Source organism: Chlamydotis macqueenii, chromosome 5, assembly GCF_036417535.1.
Source record: "Chlamydotis macqueenii isolate bChlMac1 chromosome 5, bChlMac1.mat, whole genome shotgun sequence".
NCBI lineage: Eukaryota > Metazoa > Chordata > Aves > Otidiformes > Otididae > Chlamydotis > Chlamydotis macqueenii.
In genome coordinates this window covers 17923683-17951601 of record NC_141560.1, presented here as the reverse complement: position 1 = coordinate 17951601, position 27919 = coordinate 17923683, and the positions used below count along the sequence as shown (strand labels likewise).

General features: G+C 38.7%; 1 protein-coding gene across 1 annotated transcript in view; it reads left to right on the top strand.

The window, feature by feature from the left end:
* The window catches only part of SLC24A4 (solute carrier family 24 member 4), an 89424-nt gene extending 61505 nt beyond the window's left edge, over nt 1-27919 (top strand). The window contains exons 7-16 of the mRNA XM_086748225.1: nt 45-70; nt 763-816; nt 1874-2016; nt 7211-7380; nt 9381-9525; nt 19633-19799; nt 22109-22223; nt 24372-24484; nt 25125-25190; nt 26904-27919. Of these exons, the coding sequence (XP_086604351.1) occupies nt 45-70; nt 763-816; nt 1874-2016; nt 7211-7380; nt 9381-9525; nt 19633-19799; nt 22109-22223; nt 24372-24484; nt 25125-25190; nt 26904-27056 (1152 nt within the window). The 3' untranslated portion in view covers nt 27057-27919. The remainder of the gene's footprint in view (nt 1-44; nt 71-762; nt 817-1873; nt 2017-7210; nt 7381-9380; nt 9526-19632; nt 19800-22108; nt 22224-24371; nt 24485-25124; nt 25191-26903) is intronic.

Here is a 27919-nt window from a genome sequence, read left to right as displayed (position 1 = left end):
AGAGAAATGGTCAATTTATGTGTTTCCTTTTTTCCTTTTTCTAGTTCATATATGATGAGAAAATAGAATGGTAAGTTGTGTAAATTATTCCCTACAGTCCCATATTTGCCATGAGACTGATCAGTATATAGAGTTGCAGTGCAATTAGTTTTCATTCATACATGCTGGGAGTATGAGCTGGATTTGACAGCTAGGAAATCCTGTGTATTTTCTTTGGTTATATTTTTATGAGGATCAGGGAAAAGTAAAAGAAAATTTAAGAATCTGGAAACACGAACAAATTAAATAGGCTATATGTAAGGCCTGAAGACTCAGCGTGCAGAGAAGGTAGCCAAAGTTCTGCTGCCTTGATCCTATCTGTTAACATTTATGGGGGTGGTAAGTATCCCAAAGAACAGCTCAAGGTGGGATCCTAGCAGAAGATCATAAGCATCTTCTAGAAGAGTCCTCTCAGAGTGCCTGGCCTGTGCTTCGGCACTGAAATGACAAAAGGCCTTGGCGTTATTATCCTCAGAGGGCAGATATGGTTTCAATCTGCATAGCACATTTCTGAAATATATGCATTAAATTTTATTTGCATGTTTATTGGAACTTGAAAGTCTGCTTCCCTGCTATTCTGCTGAGGCACCATCTGATCTTAGTGATGTGAATCCTGTGTACACAAATGTGACTTGTACTTGATGTTTAATGCACACCTACATAAAACTTGTAAAGCATACAGCTGTTTGAATGACCTTTTAACACTTTTTTTGTCTCTTTGAGGTGGGAAAGCCTTGTACTCATCATTATGTATTCATTCTACATACTTATCATGAAGTAAGTGCTTTTCTCCTCCATATGCTCTTTAGGTGTTAATTGGCCATCATTCTTTTGGTGTGGTTTTGTCCTTGGCCTTCCTGCTGAGAACAATACAGCCAGTGATGTTTCTGTGTAAGATCCCTTGCTTTTTCATGCTTAATCAGTTTTGCTTTAGATTTTTGCTCAGTCAACAGCAAATATTTTCATGCATCCTTTTCATAGCACACTGAGGGAAAGTAGCTTTCAGAAACAGTTGAGAGAAAATGTCGTTTTTACAAACATACATGAAAAAGTCCACCAAGTACTCTGGATTGTAAGCAAACAGCATGTCAGCTATTACACATATTTTATAACCTCTGGAGAACAAGGTCAAGGAAAGAGCATATGTTGATCTTCAGACTATCTCATACTGTATACTGATATCCTTCTGTAGTGTCACTGCCTCTGACAAGAGAGTCGGAGGTCTGACTGTTTCTGCAAGGGTTTGTGAGTCCACCTTTCTACTGCAGGTTGCTTAGACTTATTCCTTGGTGAATAAGGTGCCATCCCCTCATGAATCACCCTTTTTGGAACTTCAGCCTCCCTTTTATCCTGCATCAGGTCTTAGCAGAGTTCATTAACAGGTCTCTTAGATCCCACCCTAGTGCTAAAATAGATGCCTTCTTTCTTTAGAAGAGTGTGGTCAACAGTCCCATAAATGCTCAAGTACCTGCCATGGGGGACACCACTTGGAGAAACAGTGAGGTGAACTGCAAGCTGATGCAGGAGGAAAGAAGCCGTTGTATAGTGAATGTCCTGACTCCAAAATCTGCAGCTCCAGTGTTTTGCCTTCACTAAATCTCTACTAGTGTCTTCTTGCAGTTTGCTGTATCTCATGAGAGATAGGTGCAGCCCTGGCTTTCCTATCAGCTTGCCACTGAATTGGGTAGTCCTTTCTCTTAACTTCCTATTAGTTGTCTGAGAACTTACATCTAGATTTTACTGCCTGCCTGCGTAAGTTGTTCTCAGACACTTAAAAGTTTGATGAGGAAATGCAACAATCCAGCCTTTTCAGACCTTTCCTTTGTACTTTCAGGTACAATGTGAGGATGCAAAATTTCTTCACCCTTAAGAGCAAGAATGTTGGAAATGGTGACACAGTCAACAATGAGCTGGAAGATGGTAATAAATGTTATGCCTCTAGTTGTGATGACCCATCCATTCCATTACTATGGAAAGGTAAGGCTGAGCAGACAGGACTTGGAAAAAGAGTAGTTCGCAGGATATCCTTTTTATTTCTTTAATGCAGATCAAAACAGTGGTGCTATTCAATCATAAGCAAAAATTTTTATTGGAATAACTTGACAATTCAGCAGTCAGACTGCCAGATGAAAAATACTGAATCAATTTTTTTTTTAATATTCTGAAACAAAGCTGCTTTGCACATTGGCAATTTTACTCCCTTTTTATCTCCTGTTCAGTGATGAGCTATAATGCTGTGAAAGAAATATTTTCTTTTTTTTGCCAGGAAGAAGGTAATTTTCACTTCAAAAGTTAGTTTGGAACTAGAAGCTGAGACTTGGGTGTTGAAGGAGAGGACATGGGCAGATCAGTGGGCAAGAGGGATTACATGTTGAGTTGAGATCCTCAGAAGACTGATTTTCACATCCCTAAATAGCTCTTATTACATTGCCAAGCACATATATAAAACTGAGAAATGCAGGTTCTTTGCTGTCTGTGTCTTTGTCCTAAAGGGGAAGAAGATGATACCCAGCTTCTGGTACTGAAGGTAAGCAAACGTACCTGGGTATTTTTGGCTTTTTATAAGCCTGTTTTTATCACTGTCTTATCCCCTTTCTCTTCCATTCCCTCTTTTCTCTGTAGAGCACAAACTATATAGTTTAGTGAGCACTTGGACTACTCTTATTGAGTGAGGTCTCCTTGCATTATTCTTTGCAAACATCCACCATTTTAGGAGGCTGAGCTTAGCAGCAGTGCAGGTGGCATTTGGGAGGGAAGGTTCTCTTGTAATAACAAGTAGCAGCAAACAGCAATTTAGAGCAGACTCAGAGAATCCCACCCTTTTCTGCTTTTAGTGTTTAGGCTGGGGTCTCTTCAAGCTAGGTACTGTCACTTACTACAGGTTTATGCAATGACAGCACACTGATACTCTGGTCTCAGATATGGTGTTTAGACAATAGTTTAATAGAGATTTCAAATTACTTCTCAAAGGGTATAATAGCATAATTGAACTAAGATATCTTTGAAATACTTTGATCCCATTTTACAATTAATTTTTGTGAATGTTGACTATGATATAGTGAAGTCTGTCACTTACATGTGGAGGTATGGACCTACAATGTTCAGATGATACCTCCTAGGGCAGTTGTTACTTACATATTCAAGTGAGGACACAGGAGAAGGGTTATCCAGTGACAGAACACAGATATAAGTGGGTTTTACTTCTGAGGCATTTGTTGGGTTCTGATGTCATCTCCTTGCATGCTCTTGCTCCATAGCCACTGTGTGATAAAGGGATGATAGCACAGAGTGCTTGCCTGTCCACCTATTTGCTTTTCAGGAAATAGGAAGAATATTTAACGCATGTGAAGAACAAGCAAAACGTTTCCTAAAAGGAGCAAGAAAGATAATAAAAATCTGGACTCATGAAAATGATATCTCCACTAGCACCTGTCCATAGCATATTTCTTCTCTAATTTCCCTCAAAGATGCACTGAGACTGCAGTTTCAGTCAGATTCCCTTTGTTTTCTCCAGCGCCTGTTACACAAATTCATGCTGCGTTGGAGGGACTGTTCTTCAAAGTGTGAGAGTGTAGATGTTATCACAGGCAAACCTACCTGGGATGAGAGAGGACATGAAGAAGAGCTTAAGGAGGTGACAAGGTTTAGAGTGAGCAGTGTGGTGTGAGAGGTGGGTGGCAGTGTTAGCCTAGCTGCTTTGTAGATGGGTGCTCTATGCGTCAGGAAACTGCCCTAGAAAACCATCACATGGCTGCCTGTTGCATCTTCCTCCCTGTTGAGTTAAAATATACCATGTCCTATCAGTGACTCGATCTTAGTTGACACTTGAGTGGCTTCACAAGCTGAGCTACGTCTTCCCCAGCAGCAGCTTTCAGAAACATGAGCACTGCTAGTAGCAGGGAGAGAACTAAAGCTGGCCTCTACCTTTACCTCCAACCAGTGGTTAGCAAGTTTCAGGATCCACTGGAAAACCTCCCTTGGCTTCACCAAGGTGTGGGTCTAACTTTAATCTGATTTTCCACAGGAGTAAAGTCTGATTACTTCCCAAAAATGAACAATTGCTTTGACTGAGGAGCTTTCTTCCTACCAAGGATGGTTAGTCTGTTGCTCAAGGTGCAGATAAAAGAGGGTTCATATGCTGCACAACTCTCTCTTATGCTTGTAAGTTTTATTACTTTCAAGAGCTTCCAATGGTACAATAGAAAAGCTTCCATTAGTCAAGTTTCAGAGAGAAAAGAAGAGCTTTTCACCATAGGATAAATTCAATTTCAAGAATGAGTTCTACACACACAGGTAAAGGCAAGACATTTGTACTTTGTGAGTAATGCTCCTGTTTTAAAAGCACAAACCTGTGGCTCGCTGCCCTTGGCTTTTATTATGTTGACCCAAATTTCCACCAGGTGGCATGGTTCGATTCCTGCCAAAAGCCAGAAACTCTTGAAAAAAGTGGTTTTCTGAGGGCCTGATCAGGAGTCAACTAAAGTCAGCAAGAAGCTCTCTGATTTTGACAGGGTTGTTGGTGATGACCCTTCGTGGTGAGCAGGACATTTAGGCAGTTTGTTAAAAGGAAAAGCTGTTGTCAGAAGATACTTTTCTAAGGAATATCACAAAGGAGAAGTGAAAACAAGCTTTTCTCTGTCTCACATTTGTGAAAACCACCTCTGCGGTTTTTAGGTAGAGCCTGTTTGTACCATATGGAGCCAAAGCTCAGCCTGGAGAAGAGAAGGCTCTGGGGAGACCTTATAGCAGCATTCCAGTGCCTAAAGGGGGACTACAGGAAAGATGGGGAAAAACTCTTCAGTAGGGCTTGTTGTGACAGGACAAGGAGTAATGGTTTTAAAATAGAGGGAGGTAGATTTAGATTGGATAGAAGAAAGACATTTTTTACAATGAAGTTGGTGAAGCACTGGAACAGGTTGCCCGGAGAGGTAAACATTCAAGGCCAGGTTGGATGAGGCTCTGAGCAACCTGATCTGGTTGGAGATGTCCCTGCTTCTTGCAAGGGGGTTGGACTAGATGACCTTTAAAGGTCCCTTCCAACCCAAACCATTCTGTCATTCTATGATTCTCCGTTTATGTGCATAAGAGAGTGGAGAGCTGTTATGAAAATGTAAGAACAATGTGCTGCAGTAAGTCAAAACGGCTACAGTTAGTTATATTTATAGTGACGCTTTCTACATCAGTGCTGAGTTTTTTATCATAGTATTTCATCAAAGCTGAGTATGTTTGGTCACTGTCTCCTTAGGGCTCCAAGAAACAGTTCCAGAGTACCTGCAGTGCTTCCATGCTTCTCATGACACCGTAAGATAAAGCTGCACTTTGGAGACTTCACTGGAGAAACTCAGTTGAGAGCAGTTAATCTGATGAGACTGTTAAAAATATATCTGGCCTTTTTTGCCTTATCAGGATTGCTGTCAAACATTTCTTTCTCTTTGTCTAATTAAAGCAAATGTTAAGCTGCCGTGACTGAGTCCTCTTCTGTGAGGACTGGTTTTTAGGTAGTCTCTTCTATGAGGACTGGTTCCTAGGAAGCTTCTCTGGCTATATCGACAGAAAAGCTGCTACACTCTAAATGTAAGAGTCATTGGAATGGATGTGCTCCTTATTTGCGTCATCAGCTGCAGTACTCAGCAAGGTTAATTTGTTTTAGATGTCGGGGCGAGGGAAGGATAATTGCTCCTTTATGTTTAGCCAATGCAAAGTTACTACTAGTTGTATTCTCCATTAGAGATATTAAGCTGCAAGACAAGACTATAGAGTGGATTGAATAGGGCATATTTCTTCGTGAAACCAAAGATCTTTTTATGACACTTCAGGTGATCCCAGAGCACTCATTGAAAACTCATTTTAGTGAAACAAAGCAAGACATTCAAATGCTAAAGGGCAAAAGTTATAGCTGTTTACTGGTGATTTACAGGCTTGCTAGGTTTTTCTTGTTGGATGATAAGGAAAGGATGTATTTCTTCAACTTCAAGTATGCTGGGAGATGCTTGAGATAGCAAAGCTTTTATTGCATGATGTGATTTACAAGCATGCATGGATCCAGTCTTCTCCCTGAAAAACAAAAATGTTTCAACACTGTAACAATGCAAAAAAAAAAAAAATATAGACCTCTGTGTGTTTAGAACAGGTCCATTTTAATTTCTTTCTTTGAGTTGAATGTTTTCTTAGATTTCCTTTGCTTTCTGACTGGAACCATGCACTAATAATTATCTTTCACTTCTACCTCCTAAATTCTCTTCCTCTTCTTAATGTAAGTAACTTAATGCAAAAGGGGAGCCAAGCTAAGCAAAGCAGAAAACAAGCAGCAAAGAATTTTGGTTTTTTTTTTCCCTGTACCTATTATTACATGTAGTAATTAATATTTATTACGGTCATATGCATATTTCCTGCCCTGCTTTCTAACACTACATGGGTATGTCTCCTGTCTGCTAAGCCTTACTCTGCTTGCTATGTGTAGTCTGTAGCAGTTGTGAGATTATTGGTTTGTTGTTGAGCTCTGAAAGTCCTTGTCTGTAGTTGTGTTGATTCTCAATATAATTTTGTGTCTCTGTTTGTGTTCTTAACACAGTAGAAGAAAACTCTTAACCTTGGTACAAGTTCCTTTATATTAACAAAAGCTTACTCATAACATACATTTGTTCTTGACAGTTGTTGCTTTTCATCACTTCAAATCTTGTCATGTTAGAGATATTGATAATATTTTGTGAAGGTAAAGTGAAGATTTCCAAAAGGAGTGAGCGCAACATTAGGGACTTCCAGATGTGCAGCACTTTGATCCAATGAGGACAGCTTTAGAGGTTTCTGGAGTGCTGTCTACTCTGTCAGAGTGCAAGTGCTTTTAGAGAAGGCTTACAAACTGTAGTGGGACATAAGCAAAGAAAACTGGTACTACAGCATGAATGGCTGGGTAAAAGTGCTCGCACTTGTCTGAGAGTGGGCTGGTGGCTACCTTAGCAGAGTGAAATCCCTTTTCAGCATGTGATCTAAACAAAGTGCACAACTGGTGAGCAGATTGACCAGGCTGCAGAAATATTACAGGAAAGTCACTTGTAAATTCAAGCATTCGGATGAATATTGCCCCCACCTGAGCCTGAAAAGAATGACTCTGGGTGATGGGAAGCATGGTTAAATCAATTCCACAACTAACTCTGTCCATTGTGATCGTTAGTGAAGGGGATGCAGCAGTATGGCAAAAACAGTGTTGTGATGGTGGATGAGATCATCTGCTCCAGTCCCCCCAAATACCGATTCCCTGAAGCTGGATTACGGATTATGATTACAAATAAGTTTGGACCACGCACCCGAATGCGTATGGCAAGCCGACTCATCATTAATGAGGTAGGTCCATTAAGAAAACAATAAATGTCTTTGAGGCAGAGAGATTGCCAAAGAGCCATGCTCATAGTGATTCTGGAATTCAGATTCTCCCTTTTTCCTAGGGATGGGCTAGGGCAGCAGATTTGAAGATGGATTCCCAACTGGTGATGCTACCTGTCTTAATGGGAGGGCAGTCACCAAGGAGGGACTCCGTTATCTGCCTGCCAGAAGATGTTTGTTTCAGAATATGTGTGTGTGTGTATGAGTGCACATTTGGATTTTGTTTTCAGCAGAAGAGTTGCTTTTGATCATTACAAAGGTGGTCAGGCTAAGAAAGTATACTGGACTGAAAAAACAAAAATCTATAAGAACTGCTCTTATATTAGCAGCACATCAGGATCACATCAGATATTTGCCTGCCTCTTTAGTCTTCAGTATGGTCCTCAGCTCAAAATGAGAATGGACCAAAATATTTTCATGAGGGGGATTTGCCCTGGACAGTTTCAGTTAACTCTTACTTGATATATTGTCACCACTGTATGTTTCTTGTTTCATACCCTGCAGCTGAATTGACAGTACTGGCCAAGTGATGCTGTTCTGAGCTTGTATGAAGTACTTGGGGTGAAATCTTTGGCCTGCCAACCTTGGCTTATATGAAGGCAGGATTTTTTTCCTTTGCTCCCGACAATGCCAAATATGAGAGATTTTTACTCTGGCAAATAAATTAATTTCAGTAGTTTAGGAAATACAAGCTTTAGCGAGTTCGTAGAATTTGAACATCATAATACAGTTTATGTGTCAACCTAGCATTCTGAATACTCCAATGAAAGAAACTAGCACTAATATATTTGTAACAAAATTCTAATTTAACAGTAAAACAGTGAAATGTTTACTAGGAAGTCAGCTTGGTGTCTTAGACACAATGGCAGAAGATCAGATAGGGCAGACAGCAGCAATTGACTCTGTAAAAGTTCTGCTTTAAAGGCAATTCATTAATCAGAAAAAAAAATTCATTTCTTAATGGATGTATGCACAGAGAGCTGAGACTTGCTAGTTGAACATCTGCAAAAAATATTCTTAAAACCAGAGCATTTTGGATCTATGTTCTTACGTATTCTTACTGTATTCAGATATGAAAGTATTCAGATACAAGTTTTCTCTATTTTTAATTACAGTGTGTTAATAATAGTTTCAGAAAAAAATTTTGTGTTGTGCACTTACTTTATTTTTCAAGACACTTCAGAGCACTTTTTAGGAAGTTGCAACAATTTTTCGTGAAAAGGAGAACATATATCATCCCTGCATTATCTCATCTAACAAACTAAAATAATTTTTTTTTAAATAAAAGTAGGAAATTACTGTTACATCTCACATTCTCTGGTCTATTAAAGGGTATATATACTGACATTTAATACCTATCCCTGTAATCGTTGTACTACATATTGGAACTGTAGCAGTCTTATACATGTCTGCAGGGACAATTATGAGCTTCATGAAAGTATGTACTTTGACAATGGCAACAGGCATTGGTCTTGCTTTTGAAATTGTAAGTAGGACTTTTACATTTACCTCAAGGAATGAGGATGAGAAGGAGGGAGAAGAGTTAGACCTAAGAGAGATCTTGGGTAATGAGTCATTCATAAACGAACTCGAATAGTGCAGAAATGTCTTGAATGTTACCACTAGACTATGGTGCTGTTGCTGGTTTGAGTGGGAACTGTTGAGTGAGAAGTGCTTCAGAATAACCACGCTTATTAAAACATAGTGCAGAAGAACAGATATGATAACTGTCTCCGTTATGGCTTGAAAGACTACTGCGAGTAATTTTGAGGTGGATGGTTAACACTGGCCTGATGAAGACAGGTAGGCCACAGACAGATTTGTTTGTTGCTGACTGGAAGGAAGGCTTTGTGAAGAAACATCACAGGTCACGTGACTGGGGCTGGACAGACAGCAAAACCCAGATGTGACAAAGTCAATATTTTCCAAACTATGGGAGTTTTGTCTTTGACACTGTGCAGCGTCAGCGGTTGATCCAGTCTGCTAATGGCTCAAGCAAACCACTTCAGAATGGGAGACATGAGAATATTGAAAATGGGAACATCCCTGTTGTGAACCAAGAGGAGGAAAGTGAACAGGACAATCTATCTCCCTTTTCATTGCCAGGTAAGGCTTGCTTTCCAGGTATTTATAGTAAGGAAACAGAAGATAATTTAAATGCCAATTGGGTTGTAAGACAAGACAGCATATGTGGAGAGAGAGGAGGAAGGGGATTGATTTGACTGTCTGAAGGATGGATTTGATGACAGTAAAACTGGGCTGGAGGCTACATGGCTAAAAGCAGATCTTAGCAAAGTGTTTTCCAGCCATCACGCTGGAAGTGCTGGTTTGCCAGAGGTAAAGGGAAAGCAGGTAAGGCAGGTTCTATTAAAAAACACATCAGACCAACCCGATAAGCACTGCACTGCTAGTAATTTTGAAGTCAACAGTTAATAATGGCCTAGTGGAGATTGCCAGGCCAGAGGCAGCTAGGTGTGTAAATATATAATAATTTGTTTTAGTGCCTGTAAAGGAGGCTTCTTGGATGAAGAAGAATGAAAGTTTAGGGGGAGAAGGAGTGTTTAATGTCTTTGACAAAGTTTAAAATTCTTAGAATAGCAGTATGTAATAACATTCACCTTTTGAAATTTTTCAGAAATTCTTCAGCGTGAAGGACTACGTATAACCAACCGTATTATGTTGGCACCCTTAGCACGTTAACTCTTCCCCAAATGCTTTGGAGATTAGACAGAAGAGATTAGATCACCCCTCACAGACATGTAGTCAATAGTCATCTGTCACCCAGTTACTGTTTAACACAAATATTACTTGGCATGAATTAAATTCACATGCAGTGAAAAAGAAGGCAGAATTTTCCATGTTGTGTATGATCTTAATTACTTAGAGATCCCATTGCTTCAGTTGCTAACATTTTAGAAGAGGTGTTTGTGACTGGACAAACGTTGAAGCTACTATGTGAAGACTGGATAAAACTGTATGTTTTTGTGTGTTACTGTACTGTGTGCTCTTGCAGGACCTTCTTGCAGTCAGCAGTTACGGACTTTCATCGAGGGTGAAGAATAGAAACAAACTGATTAGCTGAAGAGAGGCCCATTAGATGGGCTCCTGATAATCAATGAGATAATGAAAAAAATTGTTTTATTGCATGGTGAAATAAGTGGATCCAAGTCAGCAGTATGCCTGTGCACATGAACATGTTGTTAGCAGTAACAGTAACAACAACAGTAATGACAGTAACAGTTATAAACACATTCTAAAGAACAAAAATGTCTCCCCAAACCATCTTAAACATGCAAGATTCAATGCATGTGTTGGCAAAGAAGATTTTTTAACTTAATTGCTTTTAACAAGTTTTTGGATTCAAGTTTTAATTAGAGCAGTGCAATCATGCATTTCTTCTTACATTCCAGGACAATGCAGAAATCTTAAGAAGTGGCAAGCATTACTTGGAGACCATATTTGTATTTGTTTAAGACTCAGACAGATTCTTTATGAATAAAAAATAGATTTCAAAATAGAGCTTCCTAAGTGTATGACATTCACAACAGATAAAATGTTTTGAACTAAGGAGGGAGTTATTAGTTTGCCTTTGGCCTTTATAAAATGCAGTTTCTCTGCATTTTTGAGAAAGTCTTTAAGGATAATTGAGGTGTAGCAGGCCAAAGTGGAACCACTGATGACACAGTTCATACTGGAATGGAGCAAAAGTTCAACATAAACTCAGAATTGTGTAAAAGTGGTAAAGTGATTAAAATCCTCGTCGTTATCTTCAGGTTTTGTTACTCCTGTTGTCTAGAGATGATTATCTATTGGTTGGATTCTCATTACTCAGCTCTTATATTCTGAAGGATATTTTTTTTTTTAATTTTTGCTTTCAGAAGTGCCACCTTAATAACTTCAGAGGAAATGTAAAAAACCAGCATTGTGCTTTGTTGTTGTTTAAGTACTGTGGCACAATCAGTAGCCTAAAAAAATCCTGACATTTAAAACTGGCTTTAGGGAAGAGGTAGTTTGCAGATAATTTCCCAGAATCCTCTCTGTTCTTCTTTTGATATATTTTCAGGCCAGGAATAAGGCACATACATTTTCTAAAGATCAGAAGTTCATGTATTCTTTCAGTGCTGTAAAGAGCTCTATGAAGAATAGGCTTTCACTTTCCAATAGGACTTTCCACGTCAACTGCTTGCAGTGTAAAATTCACTCATTTTAAGAGCTGCAGTAGAAATCACCATGAATTGACCCAAACCCTTTTTTCTGCTGTTCTGTAGTCACCATTTTTAGCCTAGTTTGGATTTGACTTTCCTCCTTCAAGTTGCAGATTCTAGATCCTTTTGCAGAACAAATTTTTTCTGAAACAAAAATAAATGTGATTTTTAAAGCACTACATCATCTCTTGAGTGATTCCCAGTAATCATTCGCCATCAGTAAGTTTTGCTTATTGTTTTCTTATATCCTCTACCAACAGCAGTGCTCAGCAATAAGTGTAGGGGTTTAGCACACAGCGAATAAAACTGTTACATGAAAACAGTCTCAAACTACAGCATCCAGCCCAGATCCCATATGTCGAACATCCAGAGGGATTCACCCCCAGGGTGTGATTCAGGCCCATCTTGAAACAGGAGACAAGACAGTTTTTTATAGTATCTACATCAGTATCGTACAAACCAGCCTTTGGATATAGTTTCTATGTGGGAAAAAATATTCTCTTTAAAAGAGGAATTTCTTTCTTGACCTAACTTTTAGGCCATGATGATTATCTTCAAGAGAAAGGCTCATTTGATGCTTTACAATTTGATTACTCTACAGTTGTTTGGAAACAGATTTTAAACTTTAAAAAAACCCAAACCAGATCAGAATAAAGCAGGATGACAGTGAGCAGGCATATGTTGACAATGAAATGATGTGTAAATCCCTTGCATAGCTCAGTAGCCTTTTAGAGCCCAGACTCAGAAAAGCACTTCTATGCAGCTCTTAATGGAGGCTTAAATCCCATTCACTGTCACAGTTCAGGATCCTTGAAAATACTCAGTGTTCTCAGCTCCTGCTGGTTTCACAGAAATGAAGAACTCCTTCTCTTAAACAGGATTGGATCATGAGTGCTTTATATAAGTCGTGATGGTGTTAACTAAAATAGGAACAATAATTCCCGGAGCTAAAATAAAATGGCAATAAAGGAGATTAGCAATCCTGCCCATTTTTGTATGCATCCAAAATATGAAGACTACATGTAGGATAGAAGCAAAAAGGAATTAACAATATCTACTAAAAACATAAAAAATATTTGTACTTGATCAAACCAAATGTTTGTCTAGGCCAATATTCTGACTCCAGCCATGACTTTATGAAGAAGCCTGGGGAAGGAGACAGGACAAGTTGGCCTTCAGCTATTTTTAGCTCAAGGAACTTCCTGAACTGAGTGTAACATCTGATTATTTAAAAATTCTTAATGTATTTCTTCTTAATTAACGTGTATTTCTCCTTCATTAATGTGTATTTCTCATAGAATCTTTGCAAACATTTAACACCCACAGCATCTGTTGGGAAGGAATTTCATGGTTGTGTGAAGAACCGTCTCCTTTTACTTGCTTTGAACCTGGCTTCTACTAGTTTCATTTGATGTCTTCTTTTATTGGAAAACACAGTGAACAAAGCAAACCCCACATACCTCACTTGGACATTCAGCATGCTGTAGCTCTGTGTTACATACCCTATGGAGTTGTATGGTTGAGCTAGAGACAGAAGAGAGTTCCATGTAGAAATCTCTGTAGTTTCTGTCTCTGCAAACACTGATGCAGACAGTTCTTTTAGCTTCTTCACAGTGCCCTTCTCTCAGTGCTGCTTTATACTTTAGTCACCAGTGGACCCAGCAGACTTCCTGCTCCTAATGTATTTGAAGCAAGATGCAGTGTGAATTTTAATTCCTCTTTGCAGTTGTTCCTCACATTCTCTTTTTGGCCTGCTTTGTGCTGCTTTTGCCAGTTTGGAAATGTGATTTAGATGGCTGAGTTAGGAAGAGAGCTTCTTTGATGTAAGAGAGCAGTTCTTCCAAGAAAGTATTTCAGAGCAGGACCTAACTGTACTATTCTGAAATGCTTTTTTTTGAAAGAGCTTTCTCTTGCCCGTGTAATGGCATATCTACCTTAGAATTTTATTTCAGAACACATGTGTGCTTCTGAGGCAGATTTCTCTGTTGTCCTCCTATACTGCACTCATTTGTGTCCTGTTCTTTGAGCTCCTCCTTTCTACACTCCTTTTGTAGAAAACGAAACTGGAAAATGTGCTCCAGAAGAGAAATGAGTGTGCTCTACCTTGGAGGAGGATACACAGGATAAACTGGAAGAGAAGTGGGCAAGGATGTAATTTAGGAAATCAACAGTTCACTCTAAAAGGGCAAAGAGGGACTTGAGGAAGTCTATAAATCCCAGTTCTACCTTAAAAAAACATAGATAAAGTAGACAGCAAGGTTAAAAGATACAGAATAAACTGTGCCAAAATCCAACCAAGTCAAAGATATAGGGAGTACCTCTACTCAATTATATTTTCTTTTTGTTTAATATTTTCCTGTTCAAACCTGTAGTAACTCTGAGAGTAAAGCTTATTTCTGCATACTGGAAGAAATTCATTTTTCCAGACTAGTTTCCACTGTACCAAAAACGTGTCTTTAAAAGAAAATTATTGGCATAGATCTGAGTATGCAAAGTGTGTTAAAGGCACAGTCTGAAAATAGAAATCTGGGTTGTTTTGGACAGATCTCATGGTCTGGAATTTGGAACTTGTATTCTGGAAAATGGAACTTCCGAGAAAAGTGTCAGTAGTTTGGAAAATAGTCTGTTTTGGATGAGGATGAGAAGTAAAACCTTGGTATTTTCCACAGAAAAAAAAAAGAACTGTTTCCAAAGCTCTGTTGCAGGAGAATTATTTTGATGTGTCGGCTACCCACTTGGAAAGCTGACAAAGGTTGATCCTTCTTGGAGACCCTTTTACGCACTGTGCAGCCTGTCTCCAGTCTGGTAACACAGAGTCTCTTGCCTCCACGGTTTCTGAGGAAAGTTGCAGAGCTGAAATCAGTAAGGATTTTCCAAGAAGGTGGAGAGACAGTTGTTATGTTAATTTTCCTAACAGCAAATTGAAAATCATGTTCTGATAAATTTTTTTTGTTTTGCAACAAAGGCATTTTTCAGTGGAAAATAATTCTGATGGAAAATTCGTAGTGATTCTAGTTTGTTATGCCTATTTTAATTGTTTCTATGTTGAGTCTCATACTTGGGACAAAAATATATATTCCTCTGTTGGGTTTTGGATGCAGTACATGCTCAGAAATTAATTAGGCTTTCATATTGGCTAATATGTACATGTAACATGTATTAAAGTTTTCCAATCAGCCTCAACTCTGGTGAACAACAGCACTTTCTAAAAGAAATTTACTTGTTGTCTGGATTATTACAAAGCTCCCAGTGTGGAGGTGTCTGTGTTAGTGTTACACATTTTCAGGTCAAGATTTGAATTAATATTGCTAATTATATCTAGGTGTAAAAATATCTTTGTAAATATAAAGCCTAAATAGGACCAAGGGAACACGTGATTTAAAAATGCCTTTTCATTAGGGTAAAACCAGTGGGTTTTATTTTTTCAAATGAAAAATGGTAGAGAGATTTTAAAAGATAAAAGAGGAATTTAAAAATGATGAAGTGGAGCACCAAAAAAAATCTGTAGCAATAATCTTCCTAGACCAGCCTAGATGTGCCTTATTTTTTTCTAAGTTTACCACTGTCAAAGGCAAAAAATCTCAGAAAAATAGAAATCAATACTAAACTCCAGAAACCTTTCTCATTTTGCAGATAGACTTAAATTGGCGAAAACCTTTCCCATTTTTCAAGTTATCTTGAGTCAGTGATTTATATGAATTCATAACAACACATTTATGAAAATCCTGTGTGCCAATTAGATTAATTATTTTCAGGGATGCTTACTTTTTTTAGATCCATCAGAAACTAATTGCTTTGTATAAGGAGATTTTTTTTTCACATGTGGAGGTTTAGACATGCTCTGAAGTAGCTAATGTGTGGAGTGGTGGTCTATGCATGACTGCCACACTTTTAAAGAGAAAAGTGGAAAAGCTATGAAATTTAATGAACTACAGTAACTTAGATCTGACTCCTGATGGTGTATTTGCAGACTCCAGTCTGTCTAAACTCAAAAAAGTGTTTTCTGTGGAGCTTATTGACTAGGACATGTAGGCTGTCTGCACTGTATGTGTTTGGAAGTTCTGTTTCAGACTAGCTCTAGATTGGAGAGCACACCCATTGACTGCACACCCATTATTATTTGGAGCGCTTTTCAGTTTGTGCCTCTGGTTCTCATTGATGTGATGCAAGGCTGCTCCATGTTGCAAACTAAAATACAGTAAATTGCAAACCAAACTACAGTAAATGAGAACAATCAGGAGATTTACTTCAAGGGTACACTCCTGATCTGAATGAAAACACAAATGTAGTTTCACACTTTCATACTGAGGTCCTCTCAACTCTGTGTGAATGTTGTGAATAGGACAGTATTTTTCCTATAAAAGGCACTTTCTTTAGTGCCTTAAGGAAACACTAGTTTCCTTGCAGCGCTATGATGTGTGTTGTTGACTTCATTCACCAGGACACTGTGTATGTGAAAGTAATTAATTGTGAGCATAACATCTGGAAAGATGACAAACCCAGAAGTGTATTGAAAATTAGCAAAGGGCTCTTTGTTGTAAGGCTGCCACTTCATTTTCAGAAACATTGTAATCAAGCTTTTCTGTAATGATAGCTCCGAAATACTTGGCATGCATGGCTTCCAAATATCTGGAGAAACAGAAAAAAAATGGATGTATAAAGCTGGAAAAACAACTTCATTCAAAAAACCTAATCTCTCTGTTTTACAGCAGGGTAAAGGGAACAGAATATAGACCAGTGTTGCTTTCTGTAATAAAGCAATATTATTTCATTGTTGTTGTGGAGGGGCACAACAAAGAAAATACCTCAGCTTTCCTCAGCTATGTGGGTTGTTGCAGGAGCCCTCAGACCCAGGGCTCACCGGAGTGGCCGGTACTGCTAAAACAACTGAGCTAAGGTCTTGCAATGGGACTGTTTGTCTGGTTTTGCAGAACAGCTATGTATCAAATAATAGCTGATAATTTTCTTCCTTGCAGATGTGCTAGGGAGCTAAGCAACAATCATAAAACAATTTGTCATGAACTAAAAGCATACCTCAAATTAACAAATGTATCACTAAATAATTTTAATTATTATTTTAGAGTGGATGGTCAAAAACAAAACAACAGAGCAGTACAAGAAGTCATTTCAAAAGAACTTAAAAAAAACCCAATTCAAGCTGTGTATTATTTGTGCATTCATCTGAGCCAGGTGAAATGAATTAAGTCATCCATTTCCTGAAGAAATGAAGTCTGACTTTATTGAGGTTGCTGCTAAACTTACTAAATTCTTACAAAACTACCAAGTCACCGCATAAGAATAGATGGCTTGTGCACTGGATGCCACACAGTTTGCATGACCCAGCATAGTAGGAGCTGAAGAAAAGGGCCTGAGGCAGAACCAAGGCCAGATGTACTTAAGGCTTTATATAAAAGTCTATAAAAGCTGGCAAACCCTGACACAAGAGGGAGGCCAATGTAAAGTGTGTCAAGTAGGCTGCTTTGGCCATGGTGGCTCGGAACTATTTCAGGCTAAGTGCAAATGGGCAGTCAGCTTTTCTGTTAACCCAGCAAAACCCAGAATTACGTGCAGTTGTTGTTCCCCAAAGTCTCAAGCCTGGTTGCCATTTAATGAGTGCAAATATCACTTCCACAGACCATCTAGCTCTAAAAAACAGTTCTGTCTCATGATGTTGTGTGGCTAAAGCGTCATCACTAATAGAGCCAGGAATTTTGATCTGACATACATCCTTTCAAACGGAGCAAAGATAAGGGAAAGGCAGGTCCTCCACCACTAATATTTCAGTTTTCCTGGAACTGAGCAAGCACAGCAATGCTAGTGGTAAGGCACTGTGAATTCTCACAGTTAAACATTTGTTTAAGTAATTCAGGGCACTAGACAGGATCCCTGACAAGATGCATATTCCCCAGCAGAGGCTGAGTGCGTCTATTTATTCTCTATTTGTTCTCCAGGCAATTTTGTTTCTTTTATTAATGTTATTTAAAAGAGAAATGGGACTGAATCTCCTGCATGTAGCAGCACTGAAGTCAGTGAGATTATACCCACACCAGATCAGAATTGGATCCATAGTTTTTCCTTGTCAAACAGTCACCCACTCACCCTGCGTATGGAATTACGTGCTGAGGAAATTACCGGCCTAGGCCCTGCTGACTTGTTTGACTATGAACCAAGCTTAGCAACATGGGTAGACAAAGAGTACAAATTAACTAGCAAGAGTCTTTTAATGATCCAAACTGTTACAAATTAAACAGGAGGAGGTATAAATTGCCATAAGTTATTTACAGCCTTGTTAACAGAATTAAAGAGAGATGTGAGCTGGGCAGTGCCGTTTTCTGGACAGTACAGATGAACCATAACTGTATTAAAAATCTGTATAGCAGTATATGTAACCAGAGGGGAAAAAGGACTTTCCTGTAAAATCTGTAACAGATCCCCAGTGACGTGTAAAATTCTGGAATTAGAATTGACCCTGGGAGACTTCAGTAGTTTTATGTGTTACAAGTTCCACAGCCACAAGCAAAATGGGAATAAAGAGCCAAGCTTACTCTAAGACTTCCTGGTGGGTTGATGGCATCTCAGAATTCACAAGGAAATTTCAAGCGAAGGAGCTGATTCATAATTTACGCAAGACAATTTAGTACTAGAATACATACCAAAGTAAATGAATAAAGACTTGCATTTGAACTCACCAAGTTAAATTAGACTAGTAAGTAGCCTCATAAATTACAAAAGTATTATTAATTTTTAAGTGTTTAACTTCATTTCATCTGGTACACATTGGTCCAGAGGACATATTTCAGTCTAATAAAATTCACTGACAAAAATTCCCTTTAAACAGATCCTAAGTCCCAGTGCCTTTGCTGAAAAAAAATTCCTGGTGAAACTGACAGGAGTTTTCACTGATTATTACCTGCCCTTTATGGTTTAGCTAAATAACTTCACTGGAAGATGCATCTGATCATTTTCTTCAATGCAGTCAACCGTTTTATTCAAAATGGCATATTTTGTTAGATCTCATGCATATAATTATCCGTTAATGATGGAAATCCTTACTAGCGCAATTCTAAAATAATGTAAAGAAAACTCAGACAAAACCCACCATGCTGTTGGCTGTGATACTGTGGTTTAGCCTGATAAACAAACTTGTTATCCTGCTTGCAAGATACCTCCTGAATGATAAGTACCCCATTTATTTATAGCCCAGCTATAAAATTATTCTCTTTTATGTATTGAGATTTATGTGCAAATATACAATACTTGACATTTTTAAGACTGAGAAGGTGTGTACTTTTTTTCCAGTAATGAGTTCTCTGGTATTGCTCACCAGTTGATTTTGGAGGGCTGTATGAGGGCAGTCAGTATCTTCCGTTTCCTTTTATAGAGGAAAAGAGACCATCTCAAGGTGGTTTTACATGCAGTGTGAGAGAGTTAACAAGTCTAGATCTCCTAAGTACCGGTTTAAAGTTCTGCCCAAGTGACCACAGTGAGGCATGTGAAACAAGTTTGTCAAGTTCATAGGTTGGGTCTGTGCTTCTCTTTTCTGTGAAAGTATTTTCTGTTGCTGCACAGAAGGTACAAGTTATTTTCACTATAAGGATTTCCATTTTCCTTTTTAAAGGTGAAGGGAGTGGATTTTTTTGGTTGGTTGGTTCAGGTTTTTTTTAAATAATTTTGAATTGATAGTAATACAAGTATTTGACAGAGCAACAAACATGACTGTTTTTTACTTTAAAAGCAGCTATGCTTTTAAATAATTGTAATTCTCTCAATTGTGAGTCTCTCAGGACTTGGCAGGCTTAGCTATAAGGTTCTGGATGTGGATGCAGAAGTTGGCTGAGAGTGACAACAGCAAGTATAGATGAAGGGTACACTGGAAAATGAGCTGATGTGCACAGTTGTAAATAGCCTTCTTGGATCTTCTGGGATCATCTGCCATTCAAAGAGGTGTAACTGGGCCTGGGATAATGATGGGAAGCTAAACTGGTTCTTTCCTTTCTTTGTCCTCCAGATGGAAAAATGAATAAAATTAAATGGATTTTGACATGGCCGTTGATATTCGTGCTCTTTTGCACTATTCCAAACTGCAGCAAACCACGCTGGGAGAGGTGTTTTATGGTGACATTTATCCTATCCACTCTCTGGATTGCCTTGTTCTCCTACTTCATGGTGTGGATGGTAAGTGCGGGTAGCAGGACTTCCTATACTGAATGAAAAGTGTGTCTCAAAATAGATGGTAGATCTTTTGTGTATTTGTTAAAGAAATCGTGTAATTGTAGTACAGTCTCTTCAGCTCATACTCTAATTATTATAACTAGCTTTCTGCTGCTCTTTTCTGCACAAATAATTGGGCCTTTACTATATAGGGCCCAGTACAGTACAGGAAGGTGCCAGCTTGATTTTCAAGAGAATGTGAACATCCACATCCTACTAGTAAAAGGGAGTTTAAGTGAAAACATTTAACTCTCAGCAGCTGAGACACCTTCAGAAATTTGGCTACAGGGTCTGATACTGAAACATGCGTAAAAGGCAGAAGGATAGCAATATTTGAAGACTCAGAAGTAGTGTAAAACACCTCAAGTAGATGGAAATAATGCAAGAAAATCCTTCTTAGTGAATAGTATTGTGATTGCTGGTATTTTTCCATTTGCCCTAGATCAGTGAGAAGTAGTGTATCAGTTGTAGATCTGAAAATTGTTGTCAATTCTGGAGCATGCTTACCTGAAGATTTGAATAAGCACCTATTTTTTCTTTCTTACCCTCCTTCAGTTTCTCAAGTTTGTATTTTCAGTCAGAGAAGAGACATGACTAGGAAAGCTCCTCAGATTAGTTTCTGTGACGGAAAAATTGGCCATACTTCTGAAGTATAGAAAGCTACTTTTTTCTACACTAAAACCAAAAAGTTGTATATACCTATAACTGGAAGATTGGTAGGATGTGCTGCTGAAGAATTTATATGCCCATTTTTCCTTTTAAAGGAAAATATAGTGCAGAAACCTTCAGCTGGTTTCATACTGGAATATATATAGTTTCACATGTATACACTCATAGTCATATATGTATACACACACTCCTCTGATCACGCATATGGAACAATTTTTGTTGATGAGCATCTTCCCTGCAAAATCTTTTTTGGGTGCAGAACATCTCTACCTTCCTCAAGTGTGTTAGGCATTTGCTGACTGCTTTATGTTTCCTCTCATGGAAGACTGTGTTTTCGATATACTTTTTGCAACTTTCTATGTAAATTTTGCATTGTAAACTAATCCTCTTTTCTCTTAACATAGCCAGTGTTGGAGAAATTCATATGCCAGCCACTTATTCTGCCTGGGGTAACAATGCCCACACCACACAGTCATTTCATACCATATGTGCTTTGCAAGGCCACACTCTCTACCTACCTTCCATCTACCATTTGTAGATATCCCTTTCACAAATAAGAAATGTGCTCATGAAGGCTGAAACACAGCTTATTTTAAGAGGCAGCCAGACCTTAATACCCCATTACCGCTTGCAGCAGAAGAATCATGCCTGCTCGTACTTCTGAGTCACAACTTGCCCCTGAGAATAAGGTTTGTGAGTGGATTCCTAAAATATACTTTTTCTTTGGTGAAGGGTCCAGTTTTCCTCATGTAAGAGATGAGCAAACTATTTCAAGAAAATAACACAGAGCCTTAGAGACGTCCACTCTTAGCGGTCTCAACAGAGAAGCAGCTGCCTGATTCAGTCTTCTCGCTCTCACAGGCTATTTCCTTTTCAGCTGCCTGTTCAGCCTTTTTTCTTGACACTTTTTCAGTCTTCTTCAGATGGTCCAGCTAAATACAGTTCCCTGTCCTTTCCAAGAGTTCTGTTACAAGCTTCAGCCATTCCCTAAGCTCTTTTAAAGCTGCATCTGGATTTGCAGGGGGGTTGGACTAGATGACCTTTAAAGGTCCCTTCCAACCCAAACTATTCTGTGATTCTATGATTCTGTGTAACCAGACTTGCACCCTTTGGGATTTTATCAGAAGTCATGCAAGTAACTGTTTCTTTCTTCATGTGTTGGGATAAAATAAGTTCCTTATATCTCTGCACATAATTTATATCACATTATAAATTAGTTGCAGTCCTTTTAAGAATAGAGCCAGTGAGAATCTTTTTTCTTGGGAATAAATCCCCCTCACCCCTCAGATTGTGTTATGTCTGTGTTCCTCCTTAAAATATCAGTATTCTGATATCAGTATATCCTGTTAGAAGTACAGAAAATTGAGCTTTTTGTTTGCTCATAAAATGTTGAGTAATATGACTCAAAGTACTTTTCCTTTTCACAGGACTGGTTTTAGGCTGATTATTCCACAATTATTTAATTTGCAGAAATGGATAAATAGCCTGAGTCTAACCCTGTTAGCATCCACAGCAGAAACCAAAGTTAAGAGTAAGCCACAACTGTATTGGAATGAGGAAACGTTCCAAATATGATAGGTTAATCTATTTTCCTCACTGTTCAGGTGACTGTGATTGGATACACCCTTGGGATACCAGATGTGATCATGGGCATTACCTTCCTAGCTGCAGGAACAAGCGTCCCAGACTGCATGGCCAGCTTAATTGTAGCCAGACAAGGTACTGTTTCTGCTGAAGTATAACTGCAGTCTTACATGCTTTCTCCATACAAGCAAATTCTCAATGCAATTTTCTTCTTTTTTAAATTTTATTTTTACTGTTTCAGGGTCTTGTTAAAAGCCAAAACACTTTGCTAATTATTGTTAATCAAAAAAATAATCTGTGTCCTGTTATCTTTTGCTTATTGGGACTGGGGCCACCCTGTCATTCTTGAAGGTCACACAACACTTAGATATCCCATGCATGGTATATATCAGTCAGGGTAAAAAGATAAAAGTAGTAGGCAAAACTGGAATATCAACTATTAAAAACTACATCAAATAAAACATGTTGACTAGCACTTGTCCTTGTAAAACTTACATGGATTTCTAGAAGACGTCTCAAACCCAAGGAAGCAAAGTGGTTTAAGAAGATCTGGCGGAAGTGATCTTGCTCCAGGCATGCTTCTCATCCGAATGTAGACTTCTTTCCCATTGGGACATATGAATGGCGGTACTGGAAAGGGTTTTAGATAAATGTCAGCTATGTTCTCATCAGCTTTCCAACTGAAATTGTCAAAGGCTTTCTCATGTATCTTTAAGTTTTGATTAAGGTTGTTAACATTTTCTTTTTCACTTAACTACCTGCAGCCACATCCCTTCCTGTCAGGTTTAATGTTGAAAAACATTAAACCTGGCAGTGTGATTTCCTGTACTGTAGTAGAATAAGAAAAGGTCCAAATTGTATTCTTTTCCACTATTCCAATTCCATAGTCTTTTATTTTTTTTTTTCAGATAATGAGATCTGCAGCACTCACCACTGGGCAAACAGCAAGGGTTCTGAAGTGATAAATCAAGTACTCAAAAGCCCCACCTTTGTAGTAAGAGATAGGAGTAGTACTCTTAAATGCTGCTTGCTTGAAAATAATTATGTATTTTGAATATTTCATTTTCCATGTTGTATTATTTATTGTATGCAGGAAAATGTCACAAAAAGCAGTACAAAAAAGTATTCAGGATTCTTATGGAACCATCTTCCTACTAAATTAATTTTCCATATGTAGTATTAAAGTGAACAGATTTTTGCAAGAACGGAAGGAAAACATGTTACATTTGTAAATGAACAGACTGCTTCTTCAGATTAGTTCTTTAGTATTAGGCAAAACTACTGTAGGGATTGTTTCCCCTGAAAGTGAAGGTAAGCACTAGCTTGGCAAAAAGCAGCCCCGTTCTCTCAAAGACAATACAGGGACTTTGCACTACTTGGATTCAAGAGATGTTTGCTGACTGATTGCAGACAAATATCTAAAGAGCAGAGGCAAATGCTACCATAATAGAGATACAAAGCATAAACTTTCTCTCAGCATCTTCCTGCAAGAAGATACTGTACTTACGGTCTAGTAGTGTCTATTTCCACACTATGTACTCTCAAAGTATTTGTGGGACATGTCCCATTTATGTTAGAGTTCCTCTTCCTCTCCAGTGTTCACTTTGTGGAAGTGATTCAATAGTTAGGCCAGTGCCTAAGAGAAATTAGCAGGGGGAGAGAAGAATTCTGCCCACCTCACATCTGTTGACACTGGTGCAGAATGAGATGCCAGCCCATGATGAGCATTAGGAGTAGATTTTGAGTAATGCCTAGGGACTTCACCACCATTCACTCTTTTTTCCCTTTCCTGTAGCATTTTATTGTTCCTGAAGTGAAATTGTTGCTGATTAAGCCCCACAGAAGTGCTTAATACCTTTGACTGCCATCTGGATGGGTTCTTTTCAGGATCACTTTTCATCATTCACGTGAGATAAAGGCCACGTGTCCACATACTAAATCCAGTACATAATCACCAGGTTCCCTGTGGCTGCAGACTACCTAGAACAAGACTTGGTTTTTTTAGCTGGCATTGAACTTGGATGCTTAATGGATACCACACACCCAGTAAAGGCTCTCCAAGACACAAGGAGGATGTAGTTGGAGTGAGCAATTTTTGCACACTTTTTTCAGAAGCCATGCAGAGTTTATGAAAGTTGTCTCCCTACCTCAGATACTCTGGCCAGTCCAAGGGGGCTTGGATCAATGCAGATTATTCCCCTTTCGTTTCCTCTAGTATGCAGAGTAATGGTCCTATACTTTGTTTTTACCCAAGAGTTGTTTGGTTTTTTTTTCCTTCTGCAGGCCTTGGTGACATGGCAGTATCCAACACAATAGGGAGTAATGTCTTTGACATTCTGGTGGGCCTTGGCGTTCCATGGGGTTTGCAGACCATGGCAATTGATTGCGGATCAACTGTATGTATATTTGGCAAATCTTTAATTTCTTCTATTTGTCTATTTTTTAAAAAAATCCTAAAAAGAAGGCATGCAAATAATTAAAAAAAAAAATTAAAAATCAGCAACCTACTGAGCATGTTACTGGTTGCTAAATAAGGTGTTATTTCTTTGCCAATGAGCTAGGAATTAACAAACCAATTCTCCTTCCACAAGCTGCAATTAATTACCAGTTTGTCAACTGGAGTACATTATATTGTATAGCAGAAAAATAACACCATAGATGTCTGTTCATGACTCTTTTCTCTCTACACAACTTCAAGCACACCTGTCTGTCTCCCTGTACCTTTTTTTGTCTGTCAGATATAAATAACAGCATATCTCTCTCTGCTGAGGATCTTTTAGCATAAAATCCATTATAAATGCTGGTTTATTTTTTTAATGTAGATGGGATTACTTATATATTTGTTTTGATTCCTTAATCTTCCTGTTCTTCATTATGATAAATCTGTCATGGATTTGCATAGTTTGAAATGTGTAAGTCAGTCACTATTCAAAACAAAAGGTGGGCCATAAATCAGTAGATTGATTTCTGATCTCTAAAGCTCAGATGTTATATGCTGAGCATTCTAAAGGTCTCTTCTCTGTCTGATTCCCACAGGTTAAGATAAACAGCAAAGGACTGGTCTATTCAGTTGCACTTTTGCTAGGATCGGTGGCACTTACTGTAAGTATTCGAGTGTCTCCAAGTATTCCAATTGCAAAATAATTATTACATATTTACATGTTGTAGAAGGATAAAATGGAAGTACTTATTATCCCCGAAGCATTGATTCTTGTAAAGTATCCATCTTCCAGCGGTGCCATGAGTGGAAGAGCTACCATTGTCCTCAGTGGGGACTGAAATCTGACATTTCATGCCAGAGATGCTGGATACGTGTAGGTCCCCTTGATTTCAGTGGCAGTATTGAAGTTGTGGGATCCAATATTATTCCTGTGCTCCTGTGTCCAGCTGCATACCCCAGGTCTGTCTCTACTTTGTGTTGGGGCAAGACCCAGGTATGCTTAATCACACTTTGCCCTTGTCTCTGATTTCCAAAACCAGCCAGAACTAATAAAGTGCTGTAGCCAAAACCTGTAATGAAGACTAGTCTGTGAGGACTGTGAACCTCAGGACTTTGAATAGGCATGTTAACTGTCACTCTGCATAAGACACTTAAGACATGACTTGTTAAGGTGAAACAGTAATTCTATTTCAAAAGCCAATTTTGCTGGTACTTAAGGTCTGATCCTGCTGACTCCCAGGGAACCCTCTGTGGGAAGAATCAAATCCCAAAGGTATAAAAATATCAACTTTTACTAACATCTTTTGCTGATTGCCTGTGGAGGCTCTGTAGAGGAGGGGATCGTCACTGGAGATTTCCCACTGTTGCATGACTGGGTCTTCCAAAACTCCACATCACCTGTGCACGACTTAATGATAGAATGACCAGGGCTGTTCACTCTGCCACTAACTTCCTAATGCATCTGATTTATGGGCTTGGGAGCCTGTTGTTTTCTTTTCCTGTCCCTGGTTCTGCCATACTGCACAGTGCCTGTGAAACAGCACAGACGTTCTGTAGACATTGTATCTGATGTTGCTGCATGCATATTGGTAATCAGCACTTTGGAAAAAAATGGGAAGGCTATGCTAGCTGTTCATGCTTTTCTGAAAAGAGTCTTTTCATAGCAGAAGCCATATCACCTGGGTCTGAAGCATCTACTAATGTCTCATTTGTTCTGCTAGATACGCTGATTCGCAGAGACCCTCCCAGCAAAACTCAGTGGAGAGTTTTGAGCAAAACAAATAATAATTCAGAGGCACTCAACACCATTGAAAATAGCTGCCTTTGTGAGGACTTCATTGCTTTGCTATCTGTAACTTGTAACTTCCCTTAGTTCTGGAGTTGAGCAAGAAAGCACCTCTTCTGAAGCTGCTGAAAAAGTAAACATTAGGTGCTGGTGTACTACTGGCACGTAAAGGATCTATAGGGGAACACTGGAGGAAGAGGCATTTGTGTAGTTCCATGCGTTCCTTTAGTTCATACTGAATCAGTGGCTGAGTTCTGCTGGACTAGAATGTGACCCATGTACTGAAACTGAGCACCTGGGGGCCTGTTTCTCAGTTACATGAAGAACTTGTGAAGGGGCCTTAAAGTGTGTCCATTTATTATTTTGAAAAAGGATCTTAGGATAACTGAGAGTCAGGCCAGAGTTTGAGTTCTTAGTTTGGGTTTGATCAAAAAGCCTATGTTGCATTTTTGATCTGTAAAATACTGAGAATATATTTTTATCTTTGTTCAGAATCTCTAATTCAAAAGGCTCTCATTTTTAGCTTATAATGGTTGTTTCCAAAAGTCTCCTTTGGGACTTAATTAACTAACACTTTGTTTGCTTGCAGGTGTTTGGGATCCATGTAAATAAGTGGAAACTTGACAGGAAGTTAGGCATCTACGTGTTGTTTCTTTATGCGGTTTTCCTGTGTTTCTCTATATTGATAGAGTTTAATGTCTTCACCTTTGTCAACTTCCCTATGTGCCGAGAAGAACTTTAAAACACAAGGAGAGAGACTGAAATTCTTTTGATTACATGTGCTGTAAATGACAGGAGGCATTTCACATTTCTACCTTCTTTCCATCAGTAATTTGAGTGTCGTTCCTGCTTCATCAGCTAACAAGCACTTTTACCTGTGTGGAAGGAAAGCATACCTTTCTTTTAACATGCTAGCTCAAGGCAACCAAAGCATTTTCCTCCTCTTTGGATATTGCTGCTCAGTCATAAAGCTGCGTGGATCTTATGCAGAACTCTAAAATGACCGATTCTGGGACATTCTGTTGTGGTTTTCATTCTCCTTTTGCAGACAATCAACCACCGCCACCAAGGTTAGCAAGAGGACGGTAGAAAAATCTTTATAGTTCTTTTGGCTTTGACATTTACTTTCCATCAAAGAATAAGAGGCAAGTTCAGAACTTTTCTTGTCTCGGTCAAAATATCTCAACTTACAGGACTAGAAAGTCCAAGGCACATAACATGGCATGCACTGTTGAGGACATCATTTCCCCCTTCAAGCGCTCTGCTTATAGAGGAACTGCACTGACAGTTTTTGATGGCAGTGTTGAATATTTATCACTCTCTTCAATGAACGTGAAGAATGTGGCAGAGAAAGAAGAGGAAATGGTTGTATGTTGTATCACTTGTGATGATGCACACTACAAGTCAGAGCTGCACATCGAAGAAGAGAATTACATGCAGAAATTCATACTTGAAAAATATGTTTTGCTATTAAAGAAGAATGCTGTACACATAAATATAAACTAACAATTGTGGAATATTATACCACAGGAAAAACTTTGCATTGGTCCTTGTAAGCCCATTGTGTAAAAGAAACTAAACAAATAAAATATAACTGGGTGCTCA